This window comes from Triticum dicoccoides, chromosome 6A (assembly GCF_002162155.2).
Source record: "Triticum dicoccoides isolate Atlit2015 ecotype Zavitan chromosome 6A, WEW_v2.0, whole genome shotgun sequence".
In the NCBI taxonomy this organism is placed as follows: domain Eukaryota; kingdom Viridiplantae; phylum Streptophyta; class Magnoliopsida; order Poales; family Poaceae; genus Triticum; species Triticum dicoccoides.
Window position 1 is genome coordinate 2,923,898 of NC_041390.1, and position 14,156 is coordinate 2,938,053.

At 46.6% G+C, this 14,156-nt stretch overlaps 1 protein-coding gene across 1 annotated transcript; it reads right to left on the bottom strand.

Moving 5' to 3' along the window:
- Positions 1 to 317: 317 nt before the first annotated feature.
- On the bottom strand, positions 318 to 1,674 carry LOC119319178 (thiosulfate sulfurtransferase 18-like). The gene is made up of 2 exons (XM_037593663.1): positions 1,272 to 1,674; positions 318 to 1,174 (listed from the first exon to the last, which is right to left on the bottom strand). Exons 1-2 carry the CDS (start codon positions 1,575 to 1,577, stop codon positions 1,082 to 1,084), a joined length of 399 nt encoding a protein of 132 aa, XP_037449560.1. The 5' UTR covers positions 1,578 to 1,674; the 3' UTR covers positions 318 to 1,081.
- Between the last annotated feature and the right edge of the window lie 12,482 nt (positions 1,675 to 14,156).

The window sequence follows — 14,156 nt, forward strand, 5'->3', positions numbered from 1 at the left end:
GATTGATGGTAGCTTAGATGGTACACATGTGCAACATTTATCCATAGGGCTCAAGTTTGACCCCCAGCATGAAATTCTTTATTGTTTTTACGTCGTGGCCTAGGCGAGAAGCTTACCGTCCATAGCGCTCAAAGAATACAATGCTCGGTTTGACTCTTTTTTATCGGATAAAGATATAGATGACTCAAATATTAGGTAAAGGAACACACCGTTGAAGAAATAGATAGTACCACCTCGGATATATTAAGAAAAATATCAAAATCAAGAAAAAAACATACAGGAAGAAGCGTATTATGACATAGGAAGAAAGCACATTGTGACAGTGAACTCACGGAGTCAATCCGTGCTTTATTATTAGGGAGAGATTGATGGTAGCTTAGATGGTACACATGTGCAACATTTATCCATAGGGCTCAAGTTTGACCCCCAGCATGAAATTCTTTATTGTTTTTACGTCGTGGCCTAGGCGAGAAGCTTACCGTCCATAGCGCTCAAAGAATACAATGCTTGGTTTGACTCTTTTTTTACCGGATAAAGATATAGATGACTCAAATATTAGGTAAAGAAACACACCGTTGAAGAAATAGATAGTACCACCTCAGATATATTAAGAAAAAAAAATCAAAATCAAGAAAAAAATAGACAGGAAGAAGCGTATTATGACATAGGAAGGAAGCGCATTGTAACGGTGAACCCACGGAGTCAATCCGTGCTTTATTATTAAGGAGAGATTTTAAAAAGTAGGTAATCCCTCAAATTCTGGAGTGGAAAAATGCAATTTTTCCAAATTAATTAATTGTATGATGAAGGAAAAAAACAAGTACTACAATTAATCTGACTTGGTCAAACATGTACTCAGCTGTGCGCCCAAACATTTTTATTTCTTGGAAATTGGTTAGTCCAAAGTCCAAGTCCAATATACGTACCTGCATACATAATGCTTTGTTTTCCCTTTGAAATTAATTCAATCCCAGCTGCCTGAAGGACTTGCTTCCTCTTGTTAAGACCAAGGATGATAGATACATAGCACACAAACAGGTCACTAACAAACTTTCCAAACTCCAAAGAATCAATTGATTGATCATTGGTGGCTTGCTGCTTGCGGCTGCGGGTAACTGGTACTCTTGAGCAAGGAGAGGTAACCGCCTTGCAGGTTCTTCACGTTCGCGAACCCCTGCAACGAAAACCAAAACGAATTCACATCTCAATCAAAGATGGTGATCTTACTGAGAACAGTAAAAAAAAAATCAACCATTCACGAATGGACTTACAGCAGCGACGAGGTCTGCGGTGGCGAGCCTGGACCGGACCCCAGAGCGGCAGCCAACAAGGAACCGGTCCTCCTTGGAGTGGAGCGCCGCAACCTGGTCGACGAAGTCCGGGTTGCGCTCCTTGCCATGGGGTGTGACGGAGAGGTAGTAGGGCACGTTGCGTGCACCGGCGACATGGCCCTTTTCGAAGTCCTCCCACATCCGCACGTCCACGTACCCGTACTGCTCCGAGGCCAGCAGCCCACACGCCGCCTCCGCGTCCACGCTCTCCACCGCCGCGCTCGTGCTGCTTCGCAGGGAGCCCATCTATGGAGGATCGAGCAGCGGGGAAGAAGGGGCCTCTGCTTCTGTGTGAGGTGGTCTCCAGAGGCTGTGGAGTGGATTGGCTGATGGAAAGATAGGTGCTACCTACTGGTGTTTTTTTTTTTTGAGGGGACCTACTGGTGTTATTTATAGGATAAGATGATGCCATGGCAGCGGTGGAACATATCACACCCGGGTAGCCGCATCCATCACTTCATGATCGCCTAAAGTCGCCTACCATACATAAGTTACATATATGGAAATGTCAACTACATACGTAGTTGCTGTATTTGTTTTCTTTGAAATGACAAGGTGTATAAGAATTTCCTTTTGCACCCTATTTTTTAAAGATTTTGTGGCAAGTATTATACGTGTGGCCTGAAGCGCATCGTCTTCCAGGCGGCTCGGGGAAGAAAAAACCCTAGCCGCCGCGACTCCTCCCCCTCCCCTCCTAGTCTCGCCGCCGCCGGAGGGGTCTCCCTGGCAAAGGCTGGGCGGCCCTGAGGAAGGTGGCGGCAGGGCAACGATTCCCTTGTGGTGGCGCGGGCGCGCGAGAGCTCCGCGCGCGGCCGAGGAGTTGCGGACGGCGGCGGCCACCTCCACGGGACGGGCACATCACGACGATCCGGTTGGCCTGGCGATGCGGGTGCACCGTGCATGGTGGCGGTGTGGCCTACGACCTATGGCGGTTTGGATCCGGGGCTCCTGATCTAGGTCGAGCATCCAGTTTGGGGCTTTGCCCGGTGGCGCGCCGACGGCCGCTCTGTTGCGTGCTGGACTATTGGTGGTGGTCGGCCAGGAGGCGGCGGTGGATCTGGCTTCAGACCTGTCCGGCGGCGAGTTTGGAGCGGCAAGACTTCCGATGAAAACCGAGCCTCGACTTCGGTCATGGCGGATGATGGCGGCATCTTTTGGCGCCGTTACCTTGTCGAAGGCATCGTCATAGCAAGTCGCGCACTCCTTTCGGCCTGCTCTGGGGAAAACCCTAGATTTGTTTTCACGGATCGGACGATGGCAACGTCAGGCATCGCACTCCTTGCTGGAAGCACCGTTTTGGAGCAGGTACCGACTTGGGTGGACAGGTGGTATCTATCGCATCATCGACGACTGGTCTCGGCGGCGTGGCGCAGCGGGGTGTTGCCGACAGATGTGTGATGATGGACGCGCGCAGGGAGGTGGCGATGTCTGGCGTCGTGGTGGTGTCGACGGCAGCTAGACCGGGCAAGGTAGATGCAACAGAATATCATTGAAAATGGATTGGTGGTTGGTGGTTGTGGCGGCCTCATAGCCGGCAGGCGTCCTGATTGAGGAGTGCACAGGACTGGTGGGTGCCCCATGTTGGGGAACGTTGCAGAAAACAAAAAAATTCCTACGGTTTCACAAAGATCCATATATGAGTTCATCTAGCAACGAGTGACCGGATTGCATCTACATACCTTTGTAGATCACGCGCGGAAGTGTTCAAAGAACGGGGATGAGGAAGTCGTACTCGACGTGATCCAAATCATCGGAGATCCTAGCGCCGAACGGACGGCACCTCCGCGTTCAACACACGTACGGTCAGCGTGACGTCTCCTCCTTCTTGATCCAGCAAGGGGGAAGGAGAGGTTGATGAAGATCCAGCAGCACGACGGCATGGTGGTGGATGCAGGAGTCACCGCAGCAGGGCTTCGCCGTTCTACTGCGAGAGGGAGAGGTGTAGTAGGGGAGAGGGAGGCGCCAAGAGTCAAGGGTGCGGCTGCCCCTCCCTCCCCCCTTTATATAGGCTCCCCTAGGGGGGGGCGGCCCTAGGACATGGGATCTCCTAGGGGGGGCGGCGGCCAAGGGGTGGAGTGCCCCCCAAGCCAGGTGGGGCGCCCCCCCACCCTAGGGTTCCCAACCCTAGGCGCATGGGGTGGGCCAAAGGGGGTGCACCAGCCCACAATGGGCTGGTTCCCCTCCCCACTTCAGCCCATGGGGCCCTCCGGGATGGGTGGCCCCACCCGGTGGACCCCCGGGACCCTTCCGGTGGTCCCGGTACAATACCGGTGACCCCCGAAACTCTCCTGATGGCCGAAACTGCACTTCCTATATATAATTCTTCACCTCCGAACCATTCCGGAACTCCTCGTGACGTCCGGGATCTCATCCGGGACTCCGAACAACTTTCGGGTTACTGCATATTCATATCTCTACAACCCTAGCGTCACCGAACCTTAAGTGTGTAGACCCTACGGGTTCGGGAGACATGTAGACATGACCGAGACGGCTCTCCGGTCAATAACCAACAGCGGGATCTGGATACCCATGTTGGCTCCCACATGCTCCTCGATGATCTCATCGGATGAACCACGATGTCGAGGATTCAAGCAACCCCGTATACAATTCCCTTTGTCAATCGGTACGTTACTTGCCCGAGATTCGATCGTCGGTATCCCAATACCTCGTTCAATCTCGTTACCGGCAAGTCACTTTACTCGTACCATAATGCATGATCCCGTGACCAGACACTTGGTCACTTTGAGCTCATTATGATGATGCATTACCGAGTGGGCCCAGAGATATCTCTCCGTCATACGGAGTGACAAATCCCAGTCTTGATCCGTGTCAACCCAACAGACACTTTCGGAGATACCCGTAATATACCTTTATAGTCACCCAGTTACTTTGTGACGTTTGGTACACCCAAAGCACTCCTACGGTATCCCGGAGTTACACGATCTCATGGTCTAAGGAAAAGATACTTGACATTGGAAAAACTCTAGCAAACGAACTATACGATCTTGTGCTATGTTTAGGATTGGGTCTTGTCCATCAATCATTCTCCTAATGATGTGATCTCGTTATCAATGACATCCAATGTCCATAGTCAGGAAACCATGACTATCTATTGATCAACGAGCTAGTCAACTAGAGGCTTACTAGGGACATGTTGGTGTCTATGTATTCACACATGTATTACGATTTCCGGATAACACAATTATAGCATGAATAAAAGACAATTATCATGAACAAGGAAATATAATAATAATCTTTTTATTATTGCCTCTAGGGCATATTTCCAACAGTCTCCCACTTGCACTAGAGTCAATAATCTAGTTACATTGTGATGAATCGAACACCCATAGAGTTCTGGTGTTGATCATGTTTTGCCCTAGGGAGAGGTTTAGTCAACGGATCTGCGACATTCAGGTCTGTATGTACTTTACAAATATCTATGTCTCCATCTTGAACATTTTCACGAATGGAGTTGAAGCGACGCTTGATGTGCCTGATCTTCTTGTGAAACCTGGGCTCCTTGGCAAGTGCAATAGCTCCAGTGTTGTCACAGAAGAGTTTGATCGGCCCCGACGCATTGGGTATGACTCCTAGGTCGGTGATGAACTCCTTCACCCAAATTACTTCATGTGCTGCCTCCGAGGCCGCCATGTACTCCGCTTCACATGTAGATCCCGCCACGACGCTCTGCTTGCAGCTGCACCAGCTTACTGCTCCACCATTCAACATATACATGTATCCGGTTTGTGACTTAGAGTCATCCAGATCTGTGTCGAAGCTAGCATCGACGTAACCCTTTACGACGAGCTCTTCATCACCTCCATAAATGAGAAACATGTCCTTAGTCCTTTTCAGGTACTTCAGGATATTCTTGACCGCTGTCCAGTGTTCCTTGCCGGGATTACTTTGGTACCTACCTACCAAATTTACGGCAAGGTTTACATCAGGTCTGGTACACAGCATGGCATACATAATAGACCCTATGGCTGAGGCATAGGAGATGACACTCATCTCTTCTATATCTTCTGCCGTGGTCGGACATTGAGCTGAGCTCAATTTCACACCTTGCAACACAGGCAAGAACCTCTTCTTAGACTGATCCATATTGAACTTCTTCAATATCTTATCAAGGTATGTGCTTTGTGAAAGACCTATGAGGCGTCTTGATCTATCTCTATAGATCTTGATGCCTAATATATAAGCAGCTTCTCCAAGGTCCTTCATTGAAAAACTCTTATTCAAGTAGGCCTTAATGCTGTCCAAAAGTTCTATATCATTTCCCATCAAAAGTATGTCATATATATATAATATGAGAAATGCTACAGAGCTCCCACTCACTTTCTTGTAAACGCAGGCTTCTCCATAAGTCTGCATAAACCCAAACGCTTTGATCATCTCATCAAAGCGAATGTTCCAACTCCGAGATGCTTGCACCAGCCCATAAATCGAGCATTGGAGCTTGCACACCTTGTCAGCATTCTTAGGATCGACAAAACCTTCCGGCTGCATCATATACAATTCTTCCTTAAGGAAACCATTAAGGAATGCCGTTCTGACGTCCATTTGCCATATCTCATAATCATAGAATGCGGCAATTGCTAACATGATTCGGACGGACTTCAGCTTCGCTACAGGTGAGAAAGTCTCATCGTAGTCAACCCCTTGAACTTGTCGATAACCCTTAGCGACAAGCCGAGCTTTATAGATGGTCACTTTTCCATCCGCGTCTGTCTTCTTAAAGATCCATTTATTTTCTATGGCTCGCCGCTCAACGGGCAAGTCAGTCAAAGTCCATACTTCATTTTCATACATGGATCCTATCTCGGATTTCATGGCTTCCAGCCATTTGTCGGAATCCGGGCCCGCCATCGCTTCTTCATAGTTTGAAGGTTCACTGTTGTCTAACAACATGATTTCCAAGACAGGGTTGCCGTACCACTCTAGTGCGGAACGTGTCCTTGTGGACCTACGAAGTTCAGTAGCAACTTGATCTGAAGTTTCATGATCATCATCATTAACTTCCTCTCTAGTCGGTGCAGGCACCTCAGGAACATTTTCTTGAGTTGCGCCATTTTCCGGTTCAAGAGGTAATACTTCATCAAGTTCTACTTTCCTCCCACTTACTTCTTTCGAGAGAAACTCCTTCTCTAGAAAGGATCCATTCTTGGCAACAAAGATCTTGCCTTCGGATCTGAGTAAAAAGTATACCCAATAGTTTCTTTAGGGTATCCTATGAAGACGCATTTTTCCGACTTGGGTTCGAGCTTTTCAGGTTGAAGTTTCTTGACATAAGCATCGCATCCCCAAACTTTAGAAACGACAGCTTAGGTTTCTTCCCAAACCATAATTCATACGGTGTCGTCTCAACGGATTTCGACGGAGCCCTATTTAAAGTGAATGCGGCAGTCTCTAAAGTATAGCCCCAAAATGATAGCGGTAAATCGGTAAGAGACATCATAGATCGCACCATATCTAATAGAGTGCGATTACGACATTCGGACACACCATTACGCTGAGGTGTTCCAGGCGGCGTCAGTTGTGAAACTATTCCATATTTTCTTAAGTGTGTGCCAAACTCGTGACTCAAGTATTCTCCTCCACGATCTGATCGCAAGAACTTGATTTTCCTGTCACGTTGATTCTCAACCTCACTCTGAAATTCCTTGAACTTTTCAAAGGTCTCAGACTTGTGTTTCATTAAATAGACATACCCATATCTACTCAAGTCATCAGTGAGGGTGAGAACATAACGATAGCCACCGCGAGCCTCAACATTTATTGGACCGCACACATCAGTATGTATGATTTCCAATAAGTTGGTTGCTCGCTCCATTGTTCCTGAGAATGGAGTCTTGGTCACTTTACCCATGAGGCATGGTTCGCACGTGTCAAATGATTCGTAATCAAGAGACTCTAAAAGTCCATCTGCATGGAGCTTCTTCATGCGTTTGACACCTATGTGACCAAGGCGGCAGTGCCACAAGTATGTGGGACTATCATTATCAACCTTACATCTTTTGATATTCACACTATGAATATGTGTAGCATTACGCTCGAGATTCATTAAGAATAAACCATTCACCATCGGAGCATGACCATAAAACATATCTCTCATATAAATAGAACAACCATTATTCTCGGATTTAAATGAGTAGCCATCTCGAATTAAACGAGATCCTGATACAATGTTTATGCTCAAAGCTGGCACTAAATAACAATTATTGAGGTTTAAAACTAATCCCGTAGGTAAATGTAGAGGTAGCGTGCCGACGGCGATCACATCGACCTTGGAACCATTCCCGACGCGCATCGTCACCTCGTCCTTCGCCAGTCTCCGCTTATTCCGCAGCTCCTACTTTGAGTTATAAATGTGAGCAACCGCACCGGTATCAAATACCCAGGAGCTACTACGAGTACTGGTAAGGTATACATCAATTACATGTATATCACATATACCTTTCGTGATGCCGGCCTTCTTGTCCGCTAAGTATTTGGGGCAGTTCCGCTTCCAGTGACCACTTCCCTTGCAATAAAAACACTCAGTCTCGGGCTTGGGTCCATTTTTTGGCTTCTTCCCGGCAGCTTGCTTACCGGGCGCGGCAACTCCCTTGCCGTCCTTCTTGAAGTTCTTCTTACCCTTGCCCTTCTTGAACTTAGTGGTTTTATTCACCATCAACACTTGATGTTCCTTTTTGACTTTTACCTCTGCTGATTTCAGCATTGCAAATACTTCAGAATGGTCTTTTCCATCCCCTGCATATTGAAGTTCATCACAAAGCTCTTGTAGCTCGGTGGAAGCGACTGAAGGATTCTGTCAATGACCGTGTCATCCGGGAGATTAACTCCCAGCTGAGTCAAGCGGTTATGTAACCCAGACATAGTGAGTATGTGCTCACTGACAGAACTGTTTTCCTCCATCTTACAGCTGAAGAACTTGTCGGAGACTTCATATCTCTCGACCCGGGCATGAGCTTGAAAAACCATTTTCAGCTCTTCGAACATCTCATATGCTCCGTGTCTCTCAAAACGCTTTTGGAGCCCCGGCTCTAAGCTGTAAAGCATGCCGCACTGAACGAGGGAGTAATCACCGGTACGTGTCTGCCAAGCGTTCATAATGTCTTGTTCTGCAGGGAGAGCAGGTGCTTCACCTAGCGGTGCTTGTAGGACATAATCTTTCTTGGCAGCTATGAGGATGATCCTCAGGTTCCGGACCCAGTCCGTATAGTTGCTGCCATCGTCTTTCAGCTTGGTTTTCTCTAGGAACGCGTCAAGTTGAGGACAATGTTGGCCATTTGATCTACAATACATGTTGTAAATATTTTAGACTAAGTTCATGATAATTAATTTTATCTAATCAAATTATTCAATGAACTTCCACTTAGATAGACATCCCTCCAGTCATCTAAGTATAACATGCTCCGAGTTAACTAGGCCGTGTCCGATCATCACGTGAGACGGACTAGTCAACATCGGTGAACATCTTCATGTTGATCGTATCTTCTATACGACTCATGCTCGACCTTTCGGTCTTCTGTGTTCCGAGGCCATGTCTGTACATGTTAGGCTCGTCAAGTCAACCTAAGTGTTTGCATGTGTAAATTTGTCTTACACCCGTTGTATGTGAACGTTGGAATCTATCACACCCGATCATCACGTGGTGCTTCGAAACAACGAACTGTCGCAATGGTGCACAGTTAGGGGGGACACTTTCTTGAAATTATTATGAGGGATCATCTTATTTACTACCGTCGTTCTAAGTAAACAAGATGCAAAAACATGATAAACATCACATGCAATCAAATAATAATAGTGACATGATATGACCAATATCACATAGCTCCTTTGATCTCCATCTTGGGGCTCCATGATCATCTTGTCACCGGCATGACACCATGATCTCCATCATCATGATCACCATCATCGTGTCTCCATGAAGTTGCTCGCCAACTATTACTTCTACTACTATGGCTAACACGTTTAGCAATAAAGTAAAGTAATTTACATGGCGTTTCTCAATGACACGCAGGTCATACAAAAATAAAGACAACTCCTATGGCTACTGCCGGTTGTCATACTCATCGACATGCAAGTCGTGATTCCTATTACAATAGCATGAACATCTCATACATCACATATATATCATTCATCATTCATCACAATTTTGGCCATATCACATCACAAAACACTTGCTGCAAAAACAAGTTAGACGTCCTCTAATTGTTGTTGCAAGTTTTACATGGCTGCAATAGGGTTCTAGCAAGAACGTTTTCTTACCTACGTGAAAGCCACAACGTGATTTGTCAACTTTTATTTACCCTTCATAAGGACCCTTTTCATCGAATCCGCTCCAACTAAAGTGGGAGGGACAGACACCCGCCAGCCACCTTATGCAACTAGTGCATGTCTGTCGGTGGAACTGGTCTCACGTAAGCGTACGTGTAAGGTTGGTCCGGGGCGCTTCATCCCACAATACCGCTGAAGCAAAATAAGACTAGTAGCGGCAAGAAAGTTGACAACATCTACGCCCACGACAAATTGTGTTCTACTCGTGCAAAAAGAACTACGCATAGACCTAGCTCATGATGCCACTGTTGGGGAACGTTGCAGAAAACAAAAAAATTCCTACGGTTTCACCAAGATCCATCTATGAGTTCATCTAGCAACGAGTGATCGGATTGCATCTACATACCTTTGTAGATCACGCGCGGAAGCGTTCAAAGAACGGGGATGAAGAAGTCGTACTCGACGTGATCCAAATCACCGAAGATCCTAGCGCCGAACGGACGGCACCTCCGCGTTCAACACACGTACGGTCAGCGTGACGTCTCCTCCTTCTTGATCCAGCAAGGGGGAAGGAGAGGTTGATGAAGATCCAGCAGCACGACGGCGTGGTGGTGGATGCAGGAGTCACCGCAGCAGGGCTTCGCCGTTCTACTGCGAGAGGGAGAGGTGTAGTAGGGGAGAGGGAGGCTCCAAGAGTCAAGGGTGCGGCTGCCCCTCCCCCCCCCCTTATATAGGCTCCCCTAGGGGGGCGCCGGCCCTATGAGATGGGATCTCCTAGGGGGGCGCCGGCCAAGGGGTGGAGTGCCCCTCAAGCCAGGTGGGGCGCCCCCCCACCCTAGGGTTCCCAACCCTAGGCGCATGGGGTGGGCCAAAGGGGGCGCACAAGCCCACTATGGGCTGGTTCCCCTCCCCACTTTAGCCCATGGGGCCCTCCGGGATGGGTGGCCCCACCCGGTGGACCCCCGGGACCCTTCCGGTGGTCCCGGTACAATACCGGTGACCCCTGAAACTCTCCCGAAGGCCGAAACTGCACTTCCTATATATAATTCTTCACCTCCGGACCATTCCGGAACTCGTCGTGACGTCCGGGATCTCATCCGGGACTCCGAACAACTTTCGGGTTACTGCATATTCATATCTCTACAACCCTAGTGTCACCGAACCTTAAGTATGTAGACCCTACGGGTTCGGGAGACATGTAGACATGACCGAGACGGCTCTCCGGTCAATAACCAACAGCGGGATCTGGATACCCATGTTGGCTCCCACATGCTCCTCGATGATCTCATCGGATGAACCACGATGTTGAGGATTCAAGCAACCCCGTATACAATTCCCTTTGTCAATCGGTACGTTACTTGCCCGAGATTCGATCGTCGGTATCCCAATACCTCGTTCTATCTCGTTACCGGCAAGTCACTTTACTCGTACCATAATGCATGATCTCGTGACCAGACACTTGGTCACTTTGAGCTCATTATGATGATGCATTAACGAGTGGGCCCAGAGATACCTCTCCGTTATACAGAGTGACAAATCCCAGTCTTGATCCGTGTCAACCCAACAGACACTTTCGGAGATACCCGTAGTATACCTTTATAGTCACCCAGTTATGTTGTGACGTTTGGTACACTCAAAGCACTCCTACGGTATCCGGGAGTTACACGATCTCATGGTCTAAGGAAAAGATACTTGACATTGGAAAAACTTTAGCAAACGAACTATACGATCTTGTGCTATGTTTAGGATTGGGTCTTGTCCATCACATCATTCTCCTAATGATGTGATCTCGTTATCAATGACATCCAATGTCCATAGTCAAGAAACCATGACTATCTATTGATCAACGAGCTAGTCAACTAGAGGCTTACTAGGGACATGTTGGTGTCTATGTATTCACACATGTATTACGATTTCCGGATAACACAATTATAGCATGAATAAAAGACAATTATCATGAACAAGGAAATATAATAATAATCCTTTTATTATTGCCTTTAGGGTATATTTCCAACACCCCATACCCGGCAGGCGTCCTGGTTGGGACCTCGGAGTCTTAGATGTTAGGTTTGGCTGCGAGGTATGTGGTATTAGGCCCATAATATCAACATTTCTTCATCAACTGGTTAGGAGTAGCACATGTGTTGCCTAGATGGTGGATTTAGTTTTACTGTTGTATGACTTGGTAAGGTCTTGTGTGAATAATTAATAAAATGGATGCATGTATCGTTCAAATGCAGAGGCCTGGTGCTCCATCTTTTCTAAAAAAAATGTTCATGGGTATTGTTGATACGAAAATATAGCCAGCCAGCCATGATCTGGCAGTTGTCTACAGATGCAAGAATATGTATATATGTTTGGTAAAGAAGAGGACAAGTGGTTCTGATTTCCATGATGACGCGGCGACACGCCAGAGCGATAATAAAGAAATGCTCAGATCAGTTGAATTATCTCCTTGTCTAGTGTGAAGCGAAAGAATCCTCTTGATGAACAACGACACAACAGTTACTATCCATCGGAGGGAGCAAACAATTCAATCATGGAGGGGGTGAAAAGGATTGCATCGGTGGGGGTTCCTCTTCCTCCTCCTCCTCCTTGTCCTCTTATCCTGTACATGGCCATTTCATTTCACCCATGCCTTGCACAGTTGCACATACGGCACATATTCCCATTTATTTCCTTTTTCCAAAAGAATAGTTTTCAGTGCTTTGGTTGCCAACTTTATTTTGACGAATGTGTAAACATCCAATATGTATTTTTATCCATGGAATCAAGGGTGTATAATACACACACAAAAACACGCAGAGGTCAACATTTAATTAAATGTATATGAATACATATTCATACATATGCGGACAACATTTATCAAATCATGATTTTTTTTTCTTTTTGAAATACGTGAACACATTTAGTACTGAAACATTTGTTTTGTATGCACGATAACATTTCAAATGCTTCATGCATTTTTTATTCATATGAACATTTCTGCTAGGTATGTGAACATTTTCCTTTTTCATTTCATTTGTTAAGTTTTTAATTATAGTTAGAATTTTTATTAACTCAAATAACTATTTTTCCTAATACAATTTTCTTTCCGTTCCCCTCATAAGCGGAAAAATAGGGCAAACTCTCCCCCCCCCCCCCATGGTCCAACGATGAGGCACGCATTCTCCTCCCTTGTGTCTACCGCTTCGGTGGCCGGTGGCTGGGAGAGGAATCCATGTTCCTCGGCTCTGACTAGTTGTGATGGCCTGGCTTATTAGGGATGAGAAACTACTCATATAAATAAGGAATTCCTTCTTTTCCGGAAGCCCATTTGGACATAACTCCAAAGTTAAGCGTGCTCAGCTTGGAGTAGTGTCAGGATGGGTGACCGACCGGGAAGTTGCTCCCGGGTGCGCACGAGTGAGGACAAAGTGCGCAGAAAAGACTGGTATTGATCTGTGGGGCCAGTCTAGATCCCGTCAGGAGTAACGACCACCGGCGGGTGTGTCCGGGGCGTTACACTAGTAGCTAAGGTTAGAGTTTTTTAGTCCTTACAGGAGCGGTGCTCGGACAGATGGCGGCGCCTTTTCTTTGAGATGGTCTTCCATGCTCTTATCCTTCTCAAACTGTTCGTCTGGACAAAGTAGGTGGAACTCCGACATGGTTTAATCATGTATCCTGGGGGTAGAGAGGTTAAGGTTCTCGTCATGCGTGTGCGATGGCAAGATCTGGTAATAGGCGCTTCAGATCGGTTCATGGGCTCAAGGGCGATGACTTTATCTCCATTGGCGCTGGTCCTTAAGGGCACGTGCACGAAGACTTCTCTGTTGTCATCACAAGTTCACGTGGGCTCTAGTAGGGGAGTGACGACAGTGGCACGTCAACGTCTCTAGCGGTGGTAATGGTCCTTCGCTGGTCTAGGGACCTTGATGTAATTTTATTATATTTGGGTTTCTTTGTACTTCTGAACTTTCATAACAGATCTAGTTCTTTTCGCTAAATACAAACCATTAGTATCTCTAATTAAAAAAAATTAAAAAAATGAGCTGGCGGGTCAGGCTACTTGCCACTGGTTGCCTAAGAGCAAGTACAATACAGTAACATGAGCGAGCTATAAAAGATGACACGTCAATTTTATATCTAGTTGGAGGAGTGATGAGAGGAGAGAGAAGATAAACGGGCTATAAACTTATAGCCAGCTGTAGCATAAGACACAACAATCTTTGGTATGACTAACTATTATATGAGTGGGCTATTAAATTTTCTATAAATGACATGAGAACTCGATATAGCCGGCTCTTGGCTATTCTTTAACCATGTTCTAGGAGCTACCCTCTTGTGGCTGGTCCATAAGTGCTGACTGGTCATGCCATGACGAGAGCCTCATCTTTGCAATTTCATTCCTCATCTCTCTTCCCTCCATTATTGCGAAGACCACAGACAAATACTCCCTTCGTCTTAAAATAAGTGTATCAACTTTATACACTAAATGTAATACAAAGTTGTACTACAGTTGAGACATTTATAGTGAAATGGAGGGAGTACCTTTTTGTGTCC

Coding starts and splice junctions, on each gene's coding strand:
- LOC119319178 (XM_037593663.1), bottom strand. CDS start 1,577: ATGGGCTCCCTGCGAAGCAGCACGAGCGCGGCGGTGGAGAGCGTGGAC. Junction 1,175..1,271: donor CCGCAGACCTCGTCGCTGCT/GTAAGTCCATTC, acceptor TTTTCGTTGCAG/GGGTTCGCGAACGTGAAGAA.